At 32.8% G+C, this 20530-nt stretch overlaps 1 protein-coding gene across 1 annotated transcript; it reads right to left on the bottom strand.

Moving 5' to 3' along the window:
• Positions 1 to 3938: 3938 nt before the first annotated feature.
• LOC143624237 (putative disease resistance protein At5g66900) lies at positions 3939 to 12163 on the bottom strand. The gene is made up of 5 exons (XM_077094956.1): positions 11440 to 12163; positions 10923 to 11326; positions 6133 to 6488; positions 5378 to 5598; positions 3939 to 4765 (listed from the first exon to the last, which is right to left on the bottom strand). Exons 1-5 carry the CDS (start codon positions 12161 to 12163, stop codon positions 3939 to 3941), a joined length of 2532 nt encoding a protein of 843 aa, XP_076951071.1.
• Between the last annotated feature and the right edge of the window lie 8367 nt (positions 12164 to 20530).

The following is a 20530-nucleotide window of genomic DNA, read 5'->3' as shown; positions in this document are numbered from 1 at the left end:
ATTTTTTATGTTCATAGTTGATCTGAACCAATAAATATACCTAACACGTCATTTACCATTACTTCTACGATTCGAAAACATTCAGATCTTTAATTATATACGACCTACATTGAACTCAAAAAATTTAATTATCACATGATCAATTTCTAAAAAAAAACTTCCTAATTCTTACTAACACATCAATCTAATGCTTCATGTATATATATAAAAAGAACAATCCAATTCAATACAACTTTTGCATTTGAAATTCAATATAAATCTCATTATAAATCTATATACACCATACTTAACGCATATATCATCTAGGTCAATCATTATTACGGAATTAAACACACATCCAGTGCTTCATCATCGATAATGTCTCTCCCGTTATTTAAGTCTATCAATATCGTGTCATTTTCTTAATTCCCATCAATTCCTAATTGCCAGTTTGTAATGCCCCAAATAAAAACTTTTTTGTTTCCGCAAATTAAGTACCAATTACTTTATAACATCATCGATCCATAATATATGCATACATCACGATGCATGTGCACAATCAAGCCATGTAACCTATTACACACCTCACCAAACACTAGAAATCAATACGTGGTGATAACTTGTGCTAACCCGTAGCAACGCACGGGCACTTTTTCTAGTGTATTTAGTAGACAACTCTTCATATAATCATTTAATGTTTTATTGTATTAACAGAAGAAATTTTTGATACAAGAAGTTGCTAATGAAATATAATTTAAAATTTTTTTGATGTTTATTATATTGCTTATTTATAAAAGTTGATAATGCAAGATTTTTAGGTATGCTTAAACCTAACCCATTGTGGCTAGAACCCATTTTGACCTGAAACCAAATTAAAAGTTTTTTACTTGGTGCGACCCATTAACATTTCACAAGAAGTAAAAATGTCAAGTAAATGTTTATTACAAAATAACAATTATATATATGTGAAAACTTTACCACAAAATACAAATGTTTATATAAAAATTCTATCTCTATCAGCGGTCTTGTGAATTGTAAATTCTCTTACAGCTCGTGTATTACACAGGTTTTTAACCTAATATAGGAATATAATATTTTTACCAACTAGGAAATGGTTGCTCTAGGAGAGCTTGTCGTACTATTCTAACCAAGTACAGAACATAATTCAGGTTCCAATTTCACTTAATTCCAGCAAACCAAGTTCAAATGCAAGCATCAGAAAATATACATACAATATGCCTATAGAGGTATGGTAGTAAAACGACTCGCAAGCCCAAGGATGATATCCGTGGATCACCAATAACACCCGCGGATCATTAATAATATCCGCAAAAGAGATTCACAGACCACAAAAAGCCCTACATGAGGAAGAAACAATAAAAGAATTCTTACTTGGTGAGGGAAAACAGTTGTCACAATATAATTCTAGAAGATTGCTAAAACATTCACTGACAATGACGATTCCCCTTTATGAAGAATACAAAGGAGGACAGCCAATGAGAGAATGACAGCTGGAAACTTGGTAACAGCCATGCGCATTGTAACACCCCGGCTTTAAGTGAAATACGCCCGGGTGCAACGTACATATCACTCTTAAGCTCATAACACTATTAATAGTGACAATATATTTATTTTATTCCATAATTTCGCAAGTATACAAATAGTTAGATAAGGAGACAAACAACATTACATCTAAATGAAACAAATATTATTTATTGAAATAATCCTAAGGTATAACTAGTTTTCTTATCCAGACACTTCATCGTATTAACCTGCAGCACATTTAAAATAATATATTTTGTCAACAACACATGTTGCTGAGTTTTCATAAGTTTTTGCGTATATAAATATATATAAAATGCGTGATTCAACGATCGTCATGCAATAAATATTCAAACATAATGTATATAAAATCAAATAGTGTCGTCCTCTCATTCATTTAGCCGAAGCTGTAGAAGTCGGGGAAATGAGAACCACCTTACGTAAACAACCGAAGTCGTAACGTTAGACGGCGCAGGTACGTCCCATCGGACCCTCCCACTATGTGTATGTGTTTGTGTTTGTGTAACTTCCACCATTAAAACAGTAAACACGTTGCACATAATTCACGTATAATCATAAACAACATTCAATAATAATATTAACATGTACGATAAATGTGAATCGGTTTGTAAACAAACGCATAACTAACGAAATAAAAACTTGTGACATGCTACACCCCAAAAATATTAAAAGCTTTAAAAGGGGGTTATGAAAAACTCACCTGTTAAATAAGTAAAAATGAGTAAATAAGCGAAGATGTCTTTAAGTGAGTGAACCGAGAGGGTCGGTTCAATAAGCGACCCTAGATAAAGAGATAACTATGATCAAAATAAGGTTGAGGAAAGATAAGAAATAAATGGCCAACATGTTCGTTTTATAATTCTTAAACAAAAAGTTTGTTAAAAATATATTTTTGTTCTATTTTTATAAATTAAATGAAATAGGTTAGTTATCTGATTTTTAATCAATTTATTTAGTTTTATAAAAAAAAAATAATAATAATAATAAAGGTTACAATAATTATTAGTTAATTTTAATGATTTCGGTTTGTTTCCGAGCCGAATATTATTTAATAAAACAAGTTTAACGAGTGGATCATGTTTTTGGTTGGACATGGACTCAGTTTTGATTCGGGTTTGTGTCTAACATGCTTGAAATGATAAGATGGCATGACATGTTGGAAAATCTTAGTCTTGTTTATTAGTTTTGCAAAAGTTAGTTTTTAACATAAAACTTTTTACTTTTTTTTTAACCGAACATTAATGTACTGACAAGCGATAGTGAAAACACACCACAATTGTTAATTTAGAGTGACAACATGATGATGATCACATGATATGTTATACAGAAATAAAACAATAATTACCCAGAGATGGAATATCAAAGAAGAAATAAAAACTTGAAACTTGAACTTTAACACCATTTGAAAAGCAAGAACACAATTGAAAGTGTAAAGTGTTGTGGCAAATGATTTGTAGAAGTATGAGAGCCTTTATATATGCTTCAAATCGTTAATAACAAGGTTGAAGTGATTAATTATAAAGCTAGTCATAAGGCTAGTCTTAAGCAATATTAATCACCAAATTAATGAGTTTTGACCCAATTTGTTGAATGAGGAATTTAATTATCAATAAAAAAAAAAGTCTATGTTCATCCAAGACTTGTAAAAACGAGTCAAAGGGCGGGAATTTAGAGAGGATGAGAAGAAGACGGTTGACCTGTCTTGAAGAACACCAATAATTATAAACAATTAAATAACACAATCAAATACTAAATAAATGCAGAGATTTTATTAATAATCCGAAAAGTATCAAAATTTTAAAATAGGGATCGGGTTTTAAAAATGACGAATGTCACAAACAGGGCCAGAATGTCACATCCTATCAAAGCATAACACGTGTCCATTCAGGTAGGAAAGAAAAAAATCTTCTAGATAGTGACAACTCCACCAATCACTTTCCCTCATCCCCCGGCTATAAATACCTTCATCATCATAAGGTATCCATTCACTCTTCACGTAATACATCAATCACTTTGTACTTTCTCTTCTTACAGAACAGTACCTATTCTTACAGAACAGTACCTATTCTTACACCGGAGGGTGGTTACCGAAAGACCCCCCTCTTGTCCTTCTCGTAACGAGGCTCACGGTGGTCTATTTTGTAGGAATTTAGTTGAAGATCTGATTCAGTCTTGTGTTAGATTCGTTTCGTGATTCGTACTTGATGGAAATATAGATCTGATCCCCACCGGATTAGATCCGTGTTTCTTCGATGCCAAAGTTTGCTGCCAGTTAACCAACTTCCATTAATAGTCTATACAAATTAAATATACATAAACAAAAAACTCCAGATCAAGGAATTTATGAGCTGCCACGGTCTGTAGGGGAGCTATCTCACACACAAGTGAATACAAAATCAAATAATTTTCATCAGGGTTTCTAATCTATCTTCTTCCACCAGCTCTGCTTCCACATTATCAAACTCCAACCATTGATAATACATTTCTTCATTGCACACCACTTGTGTGTGAGATAGCTCCCCTACAGACCGTGGCAGCTCATAAATTCCTGTACAACCCTTCATGTAAATTGCTCTTAAACCAACTAACTTTCCCATCTCTGCAGGTAACTCACTCAAGCTTAAACAATCTGAAATATCCAAAATACTTAACTTTTCAAGTCTTGTGATCGATTCAGGAAGCTTTTCAAGTTTTGTACACGACCGAAGACTTAAGTTTTCCAAATTAGTTAACTTTCCAAATTCCTCTGAGATTTCACAGATCTCGTTGCAGTTGGTGATGCTTAAAGTCTTAAGGTGGACCCCGCCACACAATAACCCCGGGAATGTCACTAAATCTTGACAGTAATCCATCTCAAGTTCCAATAGTTTTGGCCAGACTTTGAGGCTGTTATTAGTACTAACTTTTGTTTCAAAAGCATTGCCTATTTTGCACATTATAAATGATACTTTCTGCAAGTTTTCTAAGGCTAAAATGGATACATTTAGTGAAGAGATCGCAACGCGTTCAAGTCTAATCCTTGATAAATTGGATAAACAGCCAAGAAGATGGAGATTCTCAATGTATGATGGGTATAAACCATAGTTTGTGACGTTTAAAATATGTAACTTTTGCATTTCCTTCATGAAGTGAGGTAACTCGTATGTTTTTGATTTTAAGTTCAACACCATGACCTCAACTTCTGGGACTCTCATGTCACACCATCTTGAAGAGAACAACTCTCCTGCAGATGTACAGTTTTAATCAATTATAAGAAACAAAAGCTAGGGTAGGTTCCGTTAAAAGATTAATTTCATATATACCCTTACAAACTTGATATATGTCATATAATCCCAAACATAAACTAAAAATAATATATATATATATAGGGTTTGGATCAAATACAAATGCAATTAACGTGCTAATTGTGAGAATCAATTACTTAACTACCATTCTACCCTTCCATTATATTTTTTTAAACCCTAATTTTATTTTATTTTTTTGTGTTTTGATCGATATTAACTATATATTTTGAGAAAACTATTGTAAATGGGTAAATATATAAAAATATTTAAGTTAAAATCAGGTAAAAAAAAGAGAAGATTAAACAAAATATGGGTTGATAAAAAAATTTGAAGTTAAAGACGAGCATACATGAAATTTTAACGTTTCAGAAAATAAGGGTAAAATTGTCATTTATAATATTGTTTTTAATGAATTGGGCATATTTGATACTTAAACTCCTTTGTAAGGGCATACATGATATTTTTAGTTTTAGATGGGTATAGTATGATGCTTTTCAAGTTTGTAGGGGTATATATATCATTAAAAAATATAGGACTGAAGCAAACAAGACCTGTAGAAATAGACAATATGCAGGCTCTCATGGGTTCTTGAACATTCAAAATTGATGATGGGAGATGTTCTCCATGTGCATTTATAATTAATCTTTTCCTGTGTGCAATTGGTACTTTTGGTTTGCTACTTAGGTGGATAGCAAGCTCCCTCAGTAAATCATGCTGTGTGACAAATTGCTGGTCGCAGTAGTTTACTGTTGCACCTGAATCTTTCCTAACACTAAACAAAGTAATGAATAGGCTTGTAAACGAACTGAGAATGTTCAGGTTCGTTCATTATACTTTAACCAAACAAAGATCAAACACGAACGATTAAACAGCGTAGTTTCCTTGTTCATGTTCATTTGCTAAGAAAATAAATGCATTCATGTTTGCTTATGTTCGTTCGCTAACAGTATAAACGAACGGTTAATGAACGTAAACGAACATAACCTAACATAGATGAATGAACGATCATAAACGAACACAAACGTGAACGTCAATCTGTTGAGCTTAAAAAACTAACAAACTACACTAAAATGCATAATGATATTTTATTTCATAAAATTAAATTGAATAGCAATGGACCTAAAAGAATTGAATGATTATTTACACAAACGAACTTAAAGAAACGTAACCAACAAACATAAATGAACAAACGAGACATCATTCGTTTAACTAAATAAACCAAAAATGTTGCTCGTGTTTGTTCATTTATTAAATAAACGAGCATAAGCAAACTTCCGGTTAAAAGTAGTGAAGAATGATTACATACCCGCTGGCGACAAGACTGACAAGATTTCTGAACGAAAGTCTAACAATCTTGTCAAACGTATCATGGCCCTCATGATCATGGTTGTATAAATGCACCCACATATCTAGAAGAGCACTAGCTGGGATCCTTTGATCTTCTGGGAATAACCCAAAGTCCATAAAATATTCCTTAAATTCTTCATCCAGTGTCTTGAAGCTCCTTTCTAGATGGTTTCGTACTTCTTCATTCAAATCTAGAACCAAACTGCCTTGAGACAAACTCTTTAGCATTGATCTCCATGCTGACTCATCTCTCCCGTTTAAGGAACTGCCCACCACTCTAAGTGTCAACGGATGTTTCTTACAACGTTTCACCATCTATAAAACAGTTAGTCCTCAAATTAACAAGTATAAAAGAAACATTGCTTCTTTAAAATGTTAAGAGGTAAAAAGGGAAATTTGGTCATTTTGCCTAAAGTTAACAAAAAGCGGAAGTTAGCCGTAGACCCCAAAGTTGTTACAAAATTGAAACCACAAACCCAAACTTGTTATGTTTAAACCTTAGTACCCAAAGATGCTACTTGGGCCAAACCACAGGGGCCACTTGTGTAATAAACTCTATTTTCTAGCATTCTATACTATAACAATACAAATTGGGAAAAATCATTGGATACTTTTTATTATTATTTTATTATTTATGTCTTCTTAGCTTACCATCTAATTTGGTTATTAGGTTTTCACATATTTTTCTGTCCATCTGATGGCCTATCTACTCTTTAGCACATTGCTTACCTATTCTTGTAGGTGCTAGTGGTGTTCTCATCCTTGATAGTCACCGCCAAACCACAACACCACTATTAGGCCGTGTGTTGTGGCTTAACTAGCAAGTGCTAGTTATAGCCACGTAGACAGTGATGCAATAACTAGCTGACCCTTTATTTTGAGCGTTGTGGTTTAACTAGCTTTAACTACCCACTACCCCATACTCTGCATGCCTTCATGCCTTGCCCTCTTTTGTTTGCATTCTCTTGTTAATGGCACATATTTGTTCATGGTGGACTTACATGTCACTTCACAGATTTTTAGGTTTTTTATATGTAAGTTATGGGTTTGAAAAGCAGGGGCTTTCGAGTGCCTAACTAAAATTATTTTAGGCTTATATGGGGAAGGTTTTTTTTTTTTTTTTTTTTTTGGGGGGGGGGGGGGGGGGTGTTTAAACCAAAACATTTAATAATTTCTACTATTTCAGGTGAATGTTTAAACCAAAACATTCACTATTTAACTAAAATTTATTTTGGTGAATATTGCAGAACATATAACCCAAAGGCAAAGAAAAGAAATGACAGATTTGAGTTTAAACCAAAACATTCACCATTTGACTAAAATTGATTTGGGAGATTATTTGCAGACCATATAACAAATCGTCTATCTCAGATAGCTTTAGGGTATCAAATATAAAGGATATAGTAACAGAGTGTGTGTGACTAAATCGATAGACTACTTTTATGCATTTGGATCGGGTTTGCTCTTTTTTATACATAGGTTTGATTTGGGTTTCAAAATTAGTTTACAAACAACTTTTAATGTCACTTAATTTGTGTGTACATAAGAATTGGTTTACAAACACCACCTGATGAAGATACCGCACATTGGAACAAATAAAATAAGTGCATATTTTTATGATTGGCATTAAATAATATGCAGGTAAGCAAAAGACACTCACTCCCCCCACCCACCCCCCCCCACCCCCCAACACTCACACACACACGACGCCAGCAGCTTTTGCACCACTGAGCCGACATCTTGATGCAAACACCCCAGGTAAAAGCATTAACAGTCAAAAAAATAGCCGCAATTAACATTACTATAAAAACCCATTATATACAATTTCAGGAGAAGGGACAAACATGAAAACCGCATCGCCAACCACACCGACAATTTCAGCCACAACCAAATGCCTGCCACGATTCGACGGACCAAGTAAACATTTAAAACTTAAAAGGCTTCACACAGACAGATGTCAACAAAGACAAGCGAAGCCGCACTAAGGAGTAGATGCCCCTAACCTAAATCTTTTGCTACTACAAGTCTACAACTGCATAGCCAAGGATGCACCAAAAAATTTTTGAACATCAAACAAAGCATCCAACAATAATGACTAGGGGTGGCAATCTTGACCCAAAGCATTTCAAATGGATCAGTTTGGGTTGATTTGAAAAAGGCAAATACCATAAAAAACCAACATACTTTCTGTTTATTCTCGTTAAAGTCCCTCAACAATTTTTTACACATTAAAGTCCTTCCACATGTTAAATTTGAATTAAAATGTGACATAACTTATAAAAACAATATTAAAGTAAGCCATTTATTTTAAATGGGTATTTTAATCAAAAGGGAATATTAAAAATAACATAAGTATATTAAATAACATTAGTAGATTAAAAGAAAATTTTTCAAAAAAAAGTAGATTAAAAGAAATCAACAAAAAGTCGAATTACATTAGCTTTCGTACGCGCATGACCATTCCATGAAGTATATAAATGATTAAATCCACTTGCAGGAAGGCTACTCTCCAATTAAATCTGTAAAAATCATTTTTATTTTCCATTTACATATCAACATAAATGGCAAGCAAAGTTGCTGCAAATTAAATTGATTTGGAGATAGATGAAACGTAACTCATGAAATTGAAAGCATCTATTTGGTTAGATGATTTTAATCAAAACGACATGGTTTTAGATGGTTTTAAATAAAAAAAAAATCAGTTCCGTATTTTTTTTATAAGTTATGTCACATTTTTGTTCAAATTTAGCATATGGAGGGACTTTAACGTGCAAAAAATTGTTGAGGGACTTTCACGAGAAAAAACAGAAAGTATGTTGGATTTTTATGGTATTTGCCCATTTGAAAATTATATGGGCTGGCTTGGGACAGATATTTTAAATTAAAAGGTCAAAAATAGGTCGCTTGGAATTCCACCTTATTTTCAGGTCAAAATGGGTCAACAACTTTAAAGAAATGGGTTGATGTGGGTTAGTGTCCTAAGGAAATGTGGCAGGTTCGGGTCGGAACGAGTTTTGGAGTGGCACATATTTCCACACGAGATAGGTTTCGGCACAAAAGGGGTTTTGGATTGGAACGAGTTCGGTTCATGTTTTGGCTCGGATCAGGTTTCGAGCCGACACGAATTTTCACACGGGACGGGACGAGTTAGGTTTCAGTTGCTCTTTGGTTGATTTCGGATTCATTTTCGGTTTTGTGTTTCGTTTTGGTCGGTTTTTGGGTTTTTCAGTTTCATTTATGTTCGGTTTCAATTTTTTTGTTTTCTTTTGATCGATTTTCTCGGTTTCGATCAGTTCGGTTCAGTTATGGTTTTTTGTTTCGTTTTCGTAGATTTTTTCGGTTTCGGTTCATTTCTCGGGTTTTTTTTAAATGAGGACAACGGAGGAAACTTTTAGTTTTTTTTACTTTTTTTGTTTTTTGATTTATGTTTTGAGTTATGATTTTTTTTATTATATTTTTTAAACTTTTTTTATGGGTTTTTGATCTTAACAAAAAAGCCCCTCGAAAGAAATTCAAAAAAAAAAAAATCATAACTCAAAATATAAATCAAAAACAAAAAAAAGTAAAAAAACTAAATGTTTACTTCATTGTCCTCGTTAAAAAAAAATAAACCCGAACCCGTTGACCCTGACCCGTTCCGACCCGAACCAAAACAACCTTTTTTTTAATTGACCCATTCCGACCCAACCCAACCCATTTGCCACCCCTAAATTCATGGCCCAATTCATGTGGCAAATCTTTTGTTATGTATATACAATCCACATGTAGTAGATATATAAAAGTGGTCATGTAACTATCCATAAACTATGTTCGTCTGAACTAAGTCGCAAGCCATGCAACTATGATGCAAGTATGCAACTTTATAAATCAAACACTAAATCTATGAACAAACACCCAACCTACAACCCTACTTGCCCCGCAGCGAAGCACGGGCTTCAACCCTAGTTCATTACATTTATTAAGTGAATGACATTGTCATATTAATAAAGGTTAAGCTTCCAAGTGCATAAATATGAATAATTTCTTTTATTCATTTAGTTAAATGAGCGAGCATGGACACATGTCTAGTTCCATCATTTATGCCCATTGATGTTCATTTATGTTCGTTCACGTTAATTTGTTTATATTTGTTCCTTTATATTCATTTATGTTTGTCAATTTACGACTTAGTTTGTTTAAGGTCGTTCATTTATGTCCATTGACGTTCGTTTATGTTAGTTCACTTTAAGTTGTTTATGTTCATATATTTTTGTTAGTTTACGACTTACATTTGCTTAACTTCGTTCTTTTATATCCGTTAGTACAATTACTTAAATTTTTTGAGCTCGTTACAATTTACTAATTGACTTAAGTTTGTTCATTTATGTTCTTTTGTTAACGTTCATTTATGTTTGTTAGTTTACGACTTACATTTGTTTAAGTTCGTTCTTTTATATCTGTTAATACAATCATTTAAATTTTTCAAGCTCATTACGTTTAGTAGTTTTTATAACTTTTGAGACCAACAGATTGTTCACATTTACTTTTAAACAGTTAAGTTATGTTCCTTCATTTATGTTTGTGAACCATTCGTTTATACTTTAAGCGAACGAACATGTCCATTTCTTAATAAGCGAACACGAACCACAAAGCTCCGCTCGTCTAATTGTTTGTGTTCGATTGCTCGTTCGCTAAAAGTTAAAAGAACAAACATGAACATGCACCATTCGTGCTCGTTCAGTTTGTTTAGAAAACAGAGAACTTTGTTACCTGATTCACAAGATTGTCATCAACAGTAGGCCTTGGTCTCTTCTTACCAACACTAAATGCCGAACGATGAAAAAGAATCTTTGCATCTTCTTCGCTCAAAGGGTCAAACTGAAACACATCAAACTGCGAAAAAGTGGTTCTTGAAGTAACCAGAATTTTGCATCCTTTGATGTTTAACGGAAAATTATTAATAAACGTATCAGACCACACATCATCCAACACTAAAAGCATAGGACTTGATACATTCTCATACAAAAAGTTTCCCAACTTATTTTTTGCATCTTCATTGCTTTGAAATGGAATGGGTTGGACAGAGGGATTTGGATTAAACAGATCATTCACAATCGCCATGAAATTCGGCGTTTCTGAAACTGTCACAAAGAAGATGTTTTCCCCAAATTTGACTGCCCAATTAAATTAGAGCAACATATGTTTAGTACATTAAACAAGCAAGACAATTATTAATGTCTTCATACGACAACATTATATGTATAATCAATAATGTTATGGCTTTGACCTTGAATTTGAGGATCATAGCACAACATGGTTGCCAAAGTAGTCTTTCCGCATCCACCCGCAGCCGCAACAACCACAACCGAGCTTGAGCTTTCGCTTTCGTCATCATCGACATCCATCAAATCATCATCAAGAACTTTGGCCTTGAGCTTCTTTAACGGTTGATCAAAGGCCACAATGCCTGCAGGTCGGACGGGCACACGCCAACCGAGTCTGCCCCTTTCGACCAAGGCAAAACCTAACCGGTCTCTTCTCCTTGACGACGACGAAAAGGAACTAGTGCTGCTCAGCGTCTGGTGGATCTGTTTCATATCCATTGATAGACTATCCATCCGTTGTTTGACATCATTGACCTCCACAAGTGTCTGTTTAATATCCCGGGTTTGATCGGCTTGAACTTGGAGCTGGAAGAATCTTAGCAGCTTGCTGTTGAGGTCTTTCAGCCTGAGCGAGTGGGTGAACTTCTTGATTAAGTTCCTTTTGATTTTCAAGCACTTGTGTACGAGTGTCTGGGCGTCTTGGATTTCATCCACGAACATGGCGGATTGGTGCTTGGGTCTGTCGAGTATGTGGTTGAGTTTTACGACGTCGTTGATGATCGGGGTTACCGTTTGTAAGGTTTGTTGGAGTTGTGTCAGTTCAGGCTTGAAATTGGCTGTTGTTTTTGCTACAAATAAAACAGCTTCACTAAGTTTGGTAATCGATTCCGAAACAAGGAAATCCATTCCTTGTTGTCGATGTGGGATTAAGACTTGGACGTTGTTTGAGTGGAAGGAAGAGATCAGATGGATGGTGTGTGTCTTCTTAGGGTCAGGTCAACGCATTTGGAATTGGTTGAACGAGAGAGAAACAACTCTTTTATACCCGGTTAATGACCGGTGCACGACACGAACGAAAATATAGAAATCGTCAAATTAATACATGTATGATTTCCAATGACAAGTTGTTTTAATATATTTTTTGAAACAACAATATGATTTCTAACTGTAATTCATATTCATAGGCAAATAAAGTATTAAAATACATAAGCTTACAAAGAATAACTTTATATAGTAAAACGTTTATGAAAAAAATTTAAAATTTAAAACATAAACTTCATAAACTTAAAAAAATAATATTAGCAGAAAGCAAACACACTTCACTAATATTAGTCTGGAAAAAAAAAGCAAATCAGAAAATAAGCATTCAAGAAAGATTTGCGATAAGCATCCAAGAATGATTCGGGCTACTTTTTTTCCCGAACTAGGAACACAGTTGATGGCATAAACATTGATACATTAATCTAACAAACATAGTGACTAACTGACTACGAAAACTGTTTTTACATTTCATGTGAAAAGTCTTGTACACTAATATATTGAAGCAAGTCCAAAGCTCATTTAAGAACATAACGAAATCAAAACCTTTTTAAAAGTGACATGTTTTGACCAGAATCAAATCATTACATTTTGAGAATGACCCATTTTAACCCGAACCAAATCGATCTTCTAAAATTGATCCGTTGTGACCCAAACCAAATCGATGGATTTTAAAAAGACCCGTTGATACTCGAACGAAATCGATACCTTTTTATATTGACTCATAAACCAGAACTAAACTGATACTCATTTTGACTCGGGCCAAAGCAAATCGAAACACTTTTAAAATGACTCATTTTCATAAATGAAAATTGAAATAACACATTTGAAGACTAAGAAGAAAAATGAAGGTAACACGTACAACGTTCTTAGCTTTTGAAATCTTTTCTACCAAATGCGAATTCATTATTACTGGTTATAAAGATCTAAAAATAATATAAAGCTTCAATGACTTTAAACCATTTGAAAGTTGAAACACTTGTAAACCTTTCACTTAATTTGTGAACCCTTCATATTATTTCATTTTTCAATAGGCACTAAAATCAAACACCAAACAAACTAAAAACAAATCGAAACGAAACTAAATAAAAAAAAACTAAAATAAAACCAAAACCAGAACCAAAATCGAAAACCTAAATAAAATCAAATACCAATAAAACTAAACAAAAGCCAAAATGCAACTGAAAAATTAATACCAATAAATTTGAAGCCGAAACAAAAACAAACACTGTAAAAACGAAAAACTAAATAAAGTTAAACCCACCTAAAATGAAAATAAAAAAAGCAAAACAAAATCGAACCGAAACTGAAACGAAACAACTTTATAAAAACTAAAAACGAACAAAAACCAAAAGCCGAAATGAAACCAAAATAGAAAATAACTATCATGAAACTTTAAAAAGAAAACCCAAATACATTAAGGAACGCATGTATTATTATTATTATTATTATTATTATTATTATTATTAGAAGGGTAAAGTTAAAATACAAAGGACAACAAAAATGAGAAGGGTGATAAGAAATCTAATGCATTGATCTTAGATTTGAATTGTGGATATTAATTTAAGAAAATAAATTTATGAAAATGGCATAATTTGTTGGCTTTCTCTTTCCACATTGAAGGCACATGCCAATTCCTCCACCATTTTAAAACGTTCATAACTTTTGCATGCAACATTATTTCTTAAAAAAAATTTCACCATAATAACAAGCGTTTTTTTATCTTTAATATGAGTACCATATTGTTATATAAAAATAAAAAAAAAATTAGTGGGTTTTTTACATTGTGTTATTGGTTGTTCATTATTATTTTTAATTGGGTTTTTCTATGCATTGTGTTATAGATTTTGGTCATTGTGTTATCAATTGATACTCATATTAAAGATAGCAATTAAAACAAATATTATATCATTGTGTCTTTTTGATTGTCATTGTGTCTTTATGCTCATCATTTGTCTTACTACTTATCGTTGTGTGTTAGTCATTGTGTATTACGTTCATGTCATTGTGTAATATGTAGTTTCCATTGTGTCTTACGTTTCAGGTCATTGTGTTATATGTATTCACCATTGTGTTTTACGTTTCAGGTCATTGTGTTATATGTATTCACCATTGTGTTTTACATTTCAGGTCATTGTGTTATATGTATTCATCATTGTGTATTACGTTTCATGTAATTGTGTAATATGTATTCATCATTGTGTTTTATGTATTAAATAATTTGTTGTTATTTTATCTTTATATTTACGTATTATTATTACACAACCATATTATTAGCATTTAAAAATAACACAATGATGATTTGAAAGACACAATGACGAAAAAAAACACAATAACAAACAGAAAGACACAATGACGAAAAGACACAATGACGTAATTTTTTTTTTAATTTTTTATATAACAAAGTCATACTCATATTAAAGATAAAAAAACGCTTGTTATTATGGTGAATTTTTTTTTTAAATAATGTGGTATGAAAAAGTTATGGACGTTTTAAAATGATGCGACAATTGACATGTAACTTGCATGTGGAGAGAGAAAATATGTGGTATTACTTTTATACCCTTTACTTTTGGTCCCCACTTGACACATGTCAATCAACTATGGCTTCTCACACTTCTCATTTTTGTTGGCCTTTGTAGAATAACTCAACCCTTATTTTTATACCCTTTTACTTTTGGTCCCCACTTGACACATGTCAATCAACTATGACTTCCCACACTTCTTATTTTTGTTGGCCTTTGTAGAATAACTCAACCCTATATTGGAATATGTTAAATGTAACTAACTTGAATGTAATTTAATATAGTTTTGAATTATTTTATTTGTAAGAAATTGTGAGAATGCATATTATTTATGGAAATGGTTATTGCTTTAATACTATAGTAGAAGTAGATATTTGGAGGGGGTTTTTTTTTACCAAAAAGGGGTGAGAGGAGTAAGAATATTCACATCTTATCCCTTATTTTTTGTAAGGGAGGTTATTAGAATGTAGCCGTTGGTTTACGGTGTTGTGGGTAAAGAAGGAAGAAAATGTAGTAATTTTTTTGTATATTTGAAAAGCTACTATTCACCCCTATAATTTTTTAATATTTGTTGAAAGTAGGTGTGAACAGAGAAAAGAAAAAAGGTAATGATAAAGGTATAAAAAAGTATCATTTAATTGAATATAAGAGAGAAAAGTAATAATTTTTAGTGTAATTTTGAATTTGAAGATAGACGAATGGATGAAAATACTCTCAGAGCATTCCCAATGGGTTCTCCATCTCCATCTCCATCTTCATCTTCAAAACTTAACTAAAAACCAAAATTTCTTAAATTTATCCATCATTTTCTAAATATCTCTCCCAACCCATTCTCCATTCCTATCTCTATATTTTCTTTTATTATTTGTTTCTTTTTCTTCCATTTATAATATTAACTACTAACTATTTTGTCTTATTATTTTTATTTTAAATTGATTTCTAATATATTTTTATTGAACTTTGACTATCTAATTATTATTTTCAGGTTAATCGGAAGCGCTTATTTAGGTCGGGTGAACCCAACACCTGAAATTCAATTTGTTTTGAAGGCTTTTGGTTTGTAGATGGAAGCTTGTATGCAATGTTCAATTTAGAAGTCACATGCTGCAAATACATATTCAATTAAATAAATTATATATTACCCACAAATTGCAATGTTAGCAAGCTTGTATGCTGCAGATACATAGCAAAGAAAAATAGCATGAAGCATGAGTCTTACAAGATCCAAAACATAAGTTCTATATCAAATAAACACATTACACAGATTAGTATGTCATATCAAATAACTAGCTAACAATATAATTCTATCAATACTCTAACTAGCTAATTACTTGACAAAAGCCAAAACATAGTCACAAATATAACATAGCCTCGTTTATAGTTTAGAAAAGATTAGCCATTGATGTTCAATTAGATCTTCTTGAATTTGATGATGTGTCGAGCTATCTCTAATATGAAGATGACGCTCGATGAAGTCCATAATCAGTTATGTGATCGAGTGACAATTCGGGAAGATCGTCAAGTTGATCATACTCGAAGTAAAGATTGTCACCATCATCATACTCATCTTCAATGATCATATTATGTAAAATAACATACGCTTTCATTATAGTTATTAGTCATTCCCTTTGAACATCCGGGAAGGTCCTCGAATTATTGCAAATCTTTGTTGAAGTACACCATATGCTTGCTCGACATCTTTTCTTGCAGATTCTTATGCTTTTGCAAAATTTTTATTCTTATTCCATCACAAAAAAATGACATGTAGTGACACACAAAAAATACAACTAAAAACAAAAAAGTGCCACTAAAGGCCTCTATAAGAATGTGCGGCACACAAAAAAAGTGTCACTAGAAGCAGTGACACTGAAGCCTTTTTGTGACACTTTTTCAATATGCCGCATAAAGTATTTTCGCTTTTAGTGGCACTTTTTTATTTGCCACAATATTAAAAAAGACTTTTGTGGCACATTTTTTGTGTCATTAAAAAATAATCATAGTTACACATCCATACTAATTTTAGTGGCATTTTTGGCCACAATTTAAAAAAACTTTGGTGACACAAATTTTGTGTAAGTAAATGCTGGTTAGATTTGAATATATATGTATATATGGAGTATTTAAAGTGACAGATAATTTTACCATCAAAATCACATGATTTACAATATAAAACAATATTTCAATCAAATTGTAAATTTAACAATCATAATATTATATCTTCAATAATAAATTCAATCCGAAACATTTTCCAAATGTTTAAAAATAAGTAATAAGTAACATATTCCGACTACCAAAAGTTTACACGGTAAGTCTAAAATCTAAATGTGCTTTTGGGGTGAGAATTCCACTTTCATGAAACTTAGCTCCAAAGCTTCTCATGTTATCTACTCTGCCATCATGTAAGACCCCAAAACCCGGAAGTCAAACAGTTGGTCATCATACCCAAATATTTACAAGTAAATGTAAAAAAAAACAACAGTTTCAATTTATTCAAAACAAGTCTAGAGTGTCATGCAGCGGAAAACATTCAAGTATAAAACCCCAAAACCGGGAACACATTCAAAACCAAATTTTAAATAAGTCTTGCATTAAAAGAAAAGAAAAATGTTCGCTTTATTTAATTCTTCGACTAGATGCCTTCAACTATTCGGGTAGCCTCGAGCACGTCCAAGTGGTAATTCCCGACTTCTCAACCTGAAAATCAATCTAACATATACACAAAGTCGGCTTAAGCTGAGTGAGTACATGTTTTCATAAAAAACATTTATAAATCAGTTTAAATTAATAAATATAAAAACAGTAGAGATAATAATAAATAATTTTCCTCGGTCAAACACATAAACATGGGCCTCCCCACCACGAGTCAGGACTCGAGTAATATATTTGACCCGGTCGCGGTAAAACATAAACGCGTAACACGATTCTCCCCATCTCAAGTCAAAACTTAAGTAATATATTTGACTCAGTCACGGTTTAACAAAGCCTAAACACGTAATACGGCCTCCCCATCACGAGTCAAGACTCGAGTAATATATTTGACCCAATCACGGTTTAGCAAAACGGCGGGCCTCCTCACCCCAAGTCACGAAACACGAAGTCAAGGACTCAAGTAATATATTTGACCCGCCTTAACATAAACATGCAACACGGACCTCCCTACCACAATTCAAACTCGAGTAATATATTTGACCCGGTCACAGTTCATCAAAAACATACACATCAGTAGACACACATACATACAATTTAGTCAAACCATCGACTTAATAACATCCTCAAAACATAGCTTATAAATGATATATAATTTCATAAATATATAGTTATAGACGAGTTTAATAATATCCTCAAGCATAGGCCATAAATATATATAATTCTCAGAATATATAATTATAAACGAGTCTAAATAATATCATCAAGCATAGGCTATAAATAATATATAATTTTCAGAAATATAAAATCATAGACGAGTCTAAGTAATATCCTCAAGCATAGATTATAAATAATATATAATTTTAGAAATATATAATCATAGATGAATCCAAATAATATCCTCAAGCATAGACTATAAATAATATATAATTTCAGAAATATACAATTATAAGTAAGTCTATGCAATATAATCCAAATAGTTTAAACGAGTAAAATCGTAGTAAGGTGTGTATGCTAGCGTAAAACGTAAAAAGATTAAAAAGGGCATAATAGAACTGTGACATTTGAGCCAAAATCAGGTACACCTCAGTACGTATTTACCGATTAAGCAAATAAACGCTTATTACGTAACGATCGAACGATTAACCGAAGGGTCTGGTTATGACCCAGATATCCTGGGGGGGGCATCTATAAGTGATATAGGATTAATATAAGCTAATATATTAGTAGTATAGCCTTAGTTAGATAGCAAACAAGTTAAACGAAAACATGCTCGTTTAATTACCCGCTATAGATTTAAACGCGAAAGATAGTTACAAACCAAGTATTGTATCATCCGTTAAACTGAAAAAGACTTACCAAACACTTATTTGAAAGTTTTTAAGCGATCCGTGAAAATATTTTTGAGTTTTACAAACGTATACTATGTTTTTATAAATTTATATAAAAATAGCCAAAAAAAAACACTCGTTTTCGCGCTGTTTGTCGTACCCTATATGTTTCGCACTAAAAACCGAACCCGAAATAAATTTGGACTGGTTTTTTCACTTCCGAGTACGCAAAACAAGGCATGGGGAAGAAAAGACGCCCAAGGGCCCCTTTTCTTTTGACTTGCGTACGGAAGGGGGTTTATCCCCCGTAAGTTTTCATTTTATTATATAACTAATACTTAGATATTTTCACACAAAAGATCAACATAAAATTTCTGGAACTCTCTTTGTTCTTCAGCCAACCTAAAAAACCCAAAGGTATTTCCATTAATTCATGATATTTAACTTGTTTAATTAGGTTTAATATCATATAAACATAGTTTAATTGTTAAAAATCATTCCTAACCATGAAAAAAATCCTAAAAATGATCCAAAAACATGTTTTGATCATACACATGGTTAGGAATCTGGTTTGATAGTTTTTTGGGCCATAAACACGGATTATAGGGTTTAAATGGTGTTTTTACGGTTCAAAAGTTTGGTTTTATACCCTAACCGAAACCCTAAGTTAAGGGGCTCTTTTGTTGATGAAACTTGCTTGGTTTGTGATTTAGGACTTGTATCTAGCTTGCATAGAAGCACAAAAACTTGATTTGAAGGACGAAAACGAACCAAAACCGTTAAAGTAATACCCGATCACTCGTTTACGGGCTGTTTAGGATTCGATTGTGATGTGCATATTGTTAGGTCATAAATTTTTTCAGGGACATCAGAGACCATATCATTGAGTCCCTGTTCAAATTTGGTAATTTTTCGACCATCCGAGAATATTTGGCGAATTTATTACCGAATTGGGACATTTATTTGGGAAAATAGTTAAAATGCTTCAAAAATTATGAAATTTTGTGGGAACTCAGGTTTGGTATATTTTGATCACACATGAAATTTGGGAACATTTGGAAAAGCCTAAGTAGGTTTTATGTATTTGCGTTCATATGAGTTTTTATAGTCGTTTTTTGCCAGAAAAGAATATTGAACAAGGTTTTTACATTCTGGAATTGATACAGATGGTTTTGGGATACAATTTGACCACCACTTCTATATCTTCTAGTAGGGCTTCAAAAAATGCTAAGTCACCCTCCGAATCGAAATCACCTATTTCATCGTACTCAGGCAACCCTTCTAACTCCAAATCCAAAAACTCATCCACCTCACATAACTTATTCTCAGCCTCTTCCTCCACACCAAACATTAAATCAACTGAATCTCCCAAATCTACTTCATCCTTTATCTCTTCTTTCGTCACTAACGACAACTCAATTGAATCTCTCAAATCCACTTTCTCCTCTATATCTTCTTCAATACCAAACATTAACTCAAGTGAGTCTCCCAAATCCACTTGCTCCTCAATCACTTCTTTCTTCACTAACGACTTCTGATAAGCTACCCATTCTTCTTCGTCGATCTCATCATCAGAGTCACTCCAGTAATTAGCAATGGTTACCTGTGGAACCGGAGGTGGGACTTCATTGTCCATTTTCGTCTCCGTTACTTGAGTGATCCCTTCATCTGACTCGCCAACACACTCCAATAACTCCAATATCTTTTCTTCCTCCTTTTCTTCATTTAATCTC

Source organism: Bidens hawaiensis, unplaced genomic scaffold (genome assembly GCF_021521415.1).
Source record: "Bidens hawaiensis isolate Kalapana, Puna unplaced genomic scaffold, B.hawaiensis_p1.1 tig00003739_1, whole genome shotgun sequence".
Lineage (NCBI taxonomy): Eukaryota > Viridiplantae > Streptophyta > Magnoliopsida > Asterales > Asteraceae > Bidens > Bidens hawaiensis.
This window is presented reverse-complemented; position numbering and strand designations above follow the sequence as displayed.

Excerpts from the sequence above, each read along its gene's own strand:
- LOC143624237 (XM_077094956.1), bottom strand. The coding sequence starts at position 12,163 with ATGGATTTCCTTGTTTCGGAATCGATTACCAAACTTAGTGAAGCTGTT. Across the intron at positions 6,489-10,922 it reads ATGACAATCTTGTGAATCAG|ATGGTGAAACGTTGTAAGAA; the intron begins GTAACAAAGTTC and ends ACTGTTTTATAG. Across the intron at positions 5,599-6,132 it reads GTCAGTCTTGTCGCCAGCGG|TGTTAGGAAAGATTCAGGTG; the intron begins GTATGTAATCAT and ends TACTTTGTTTAG.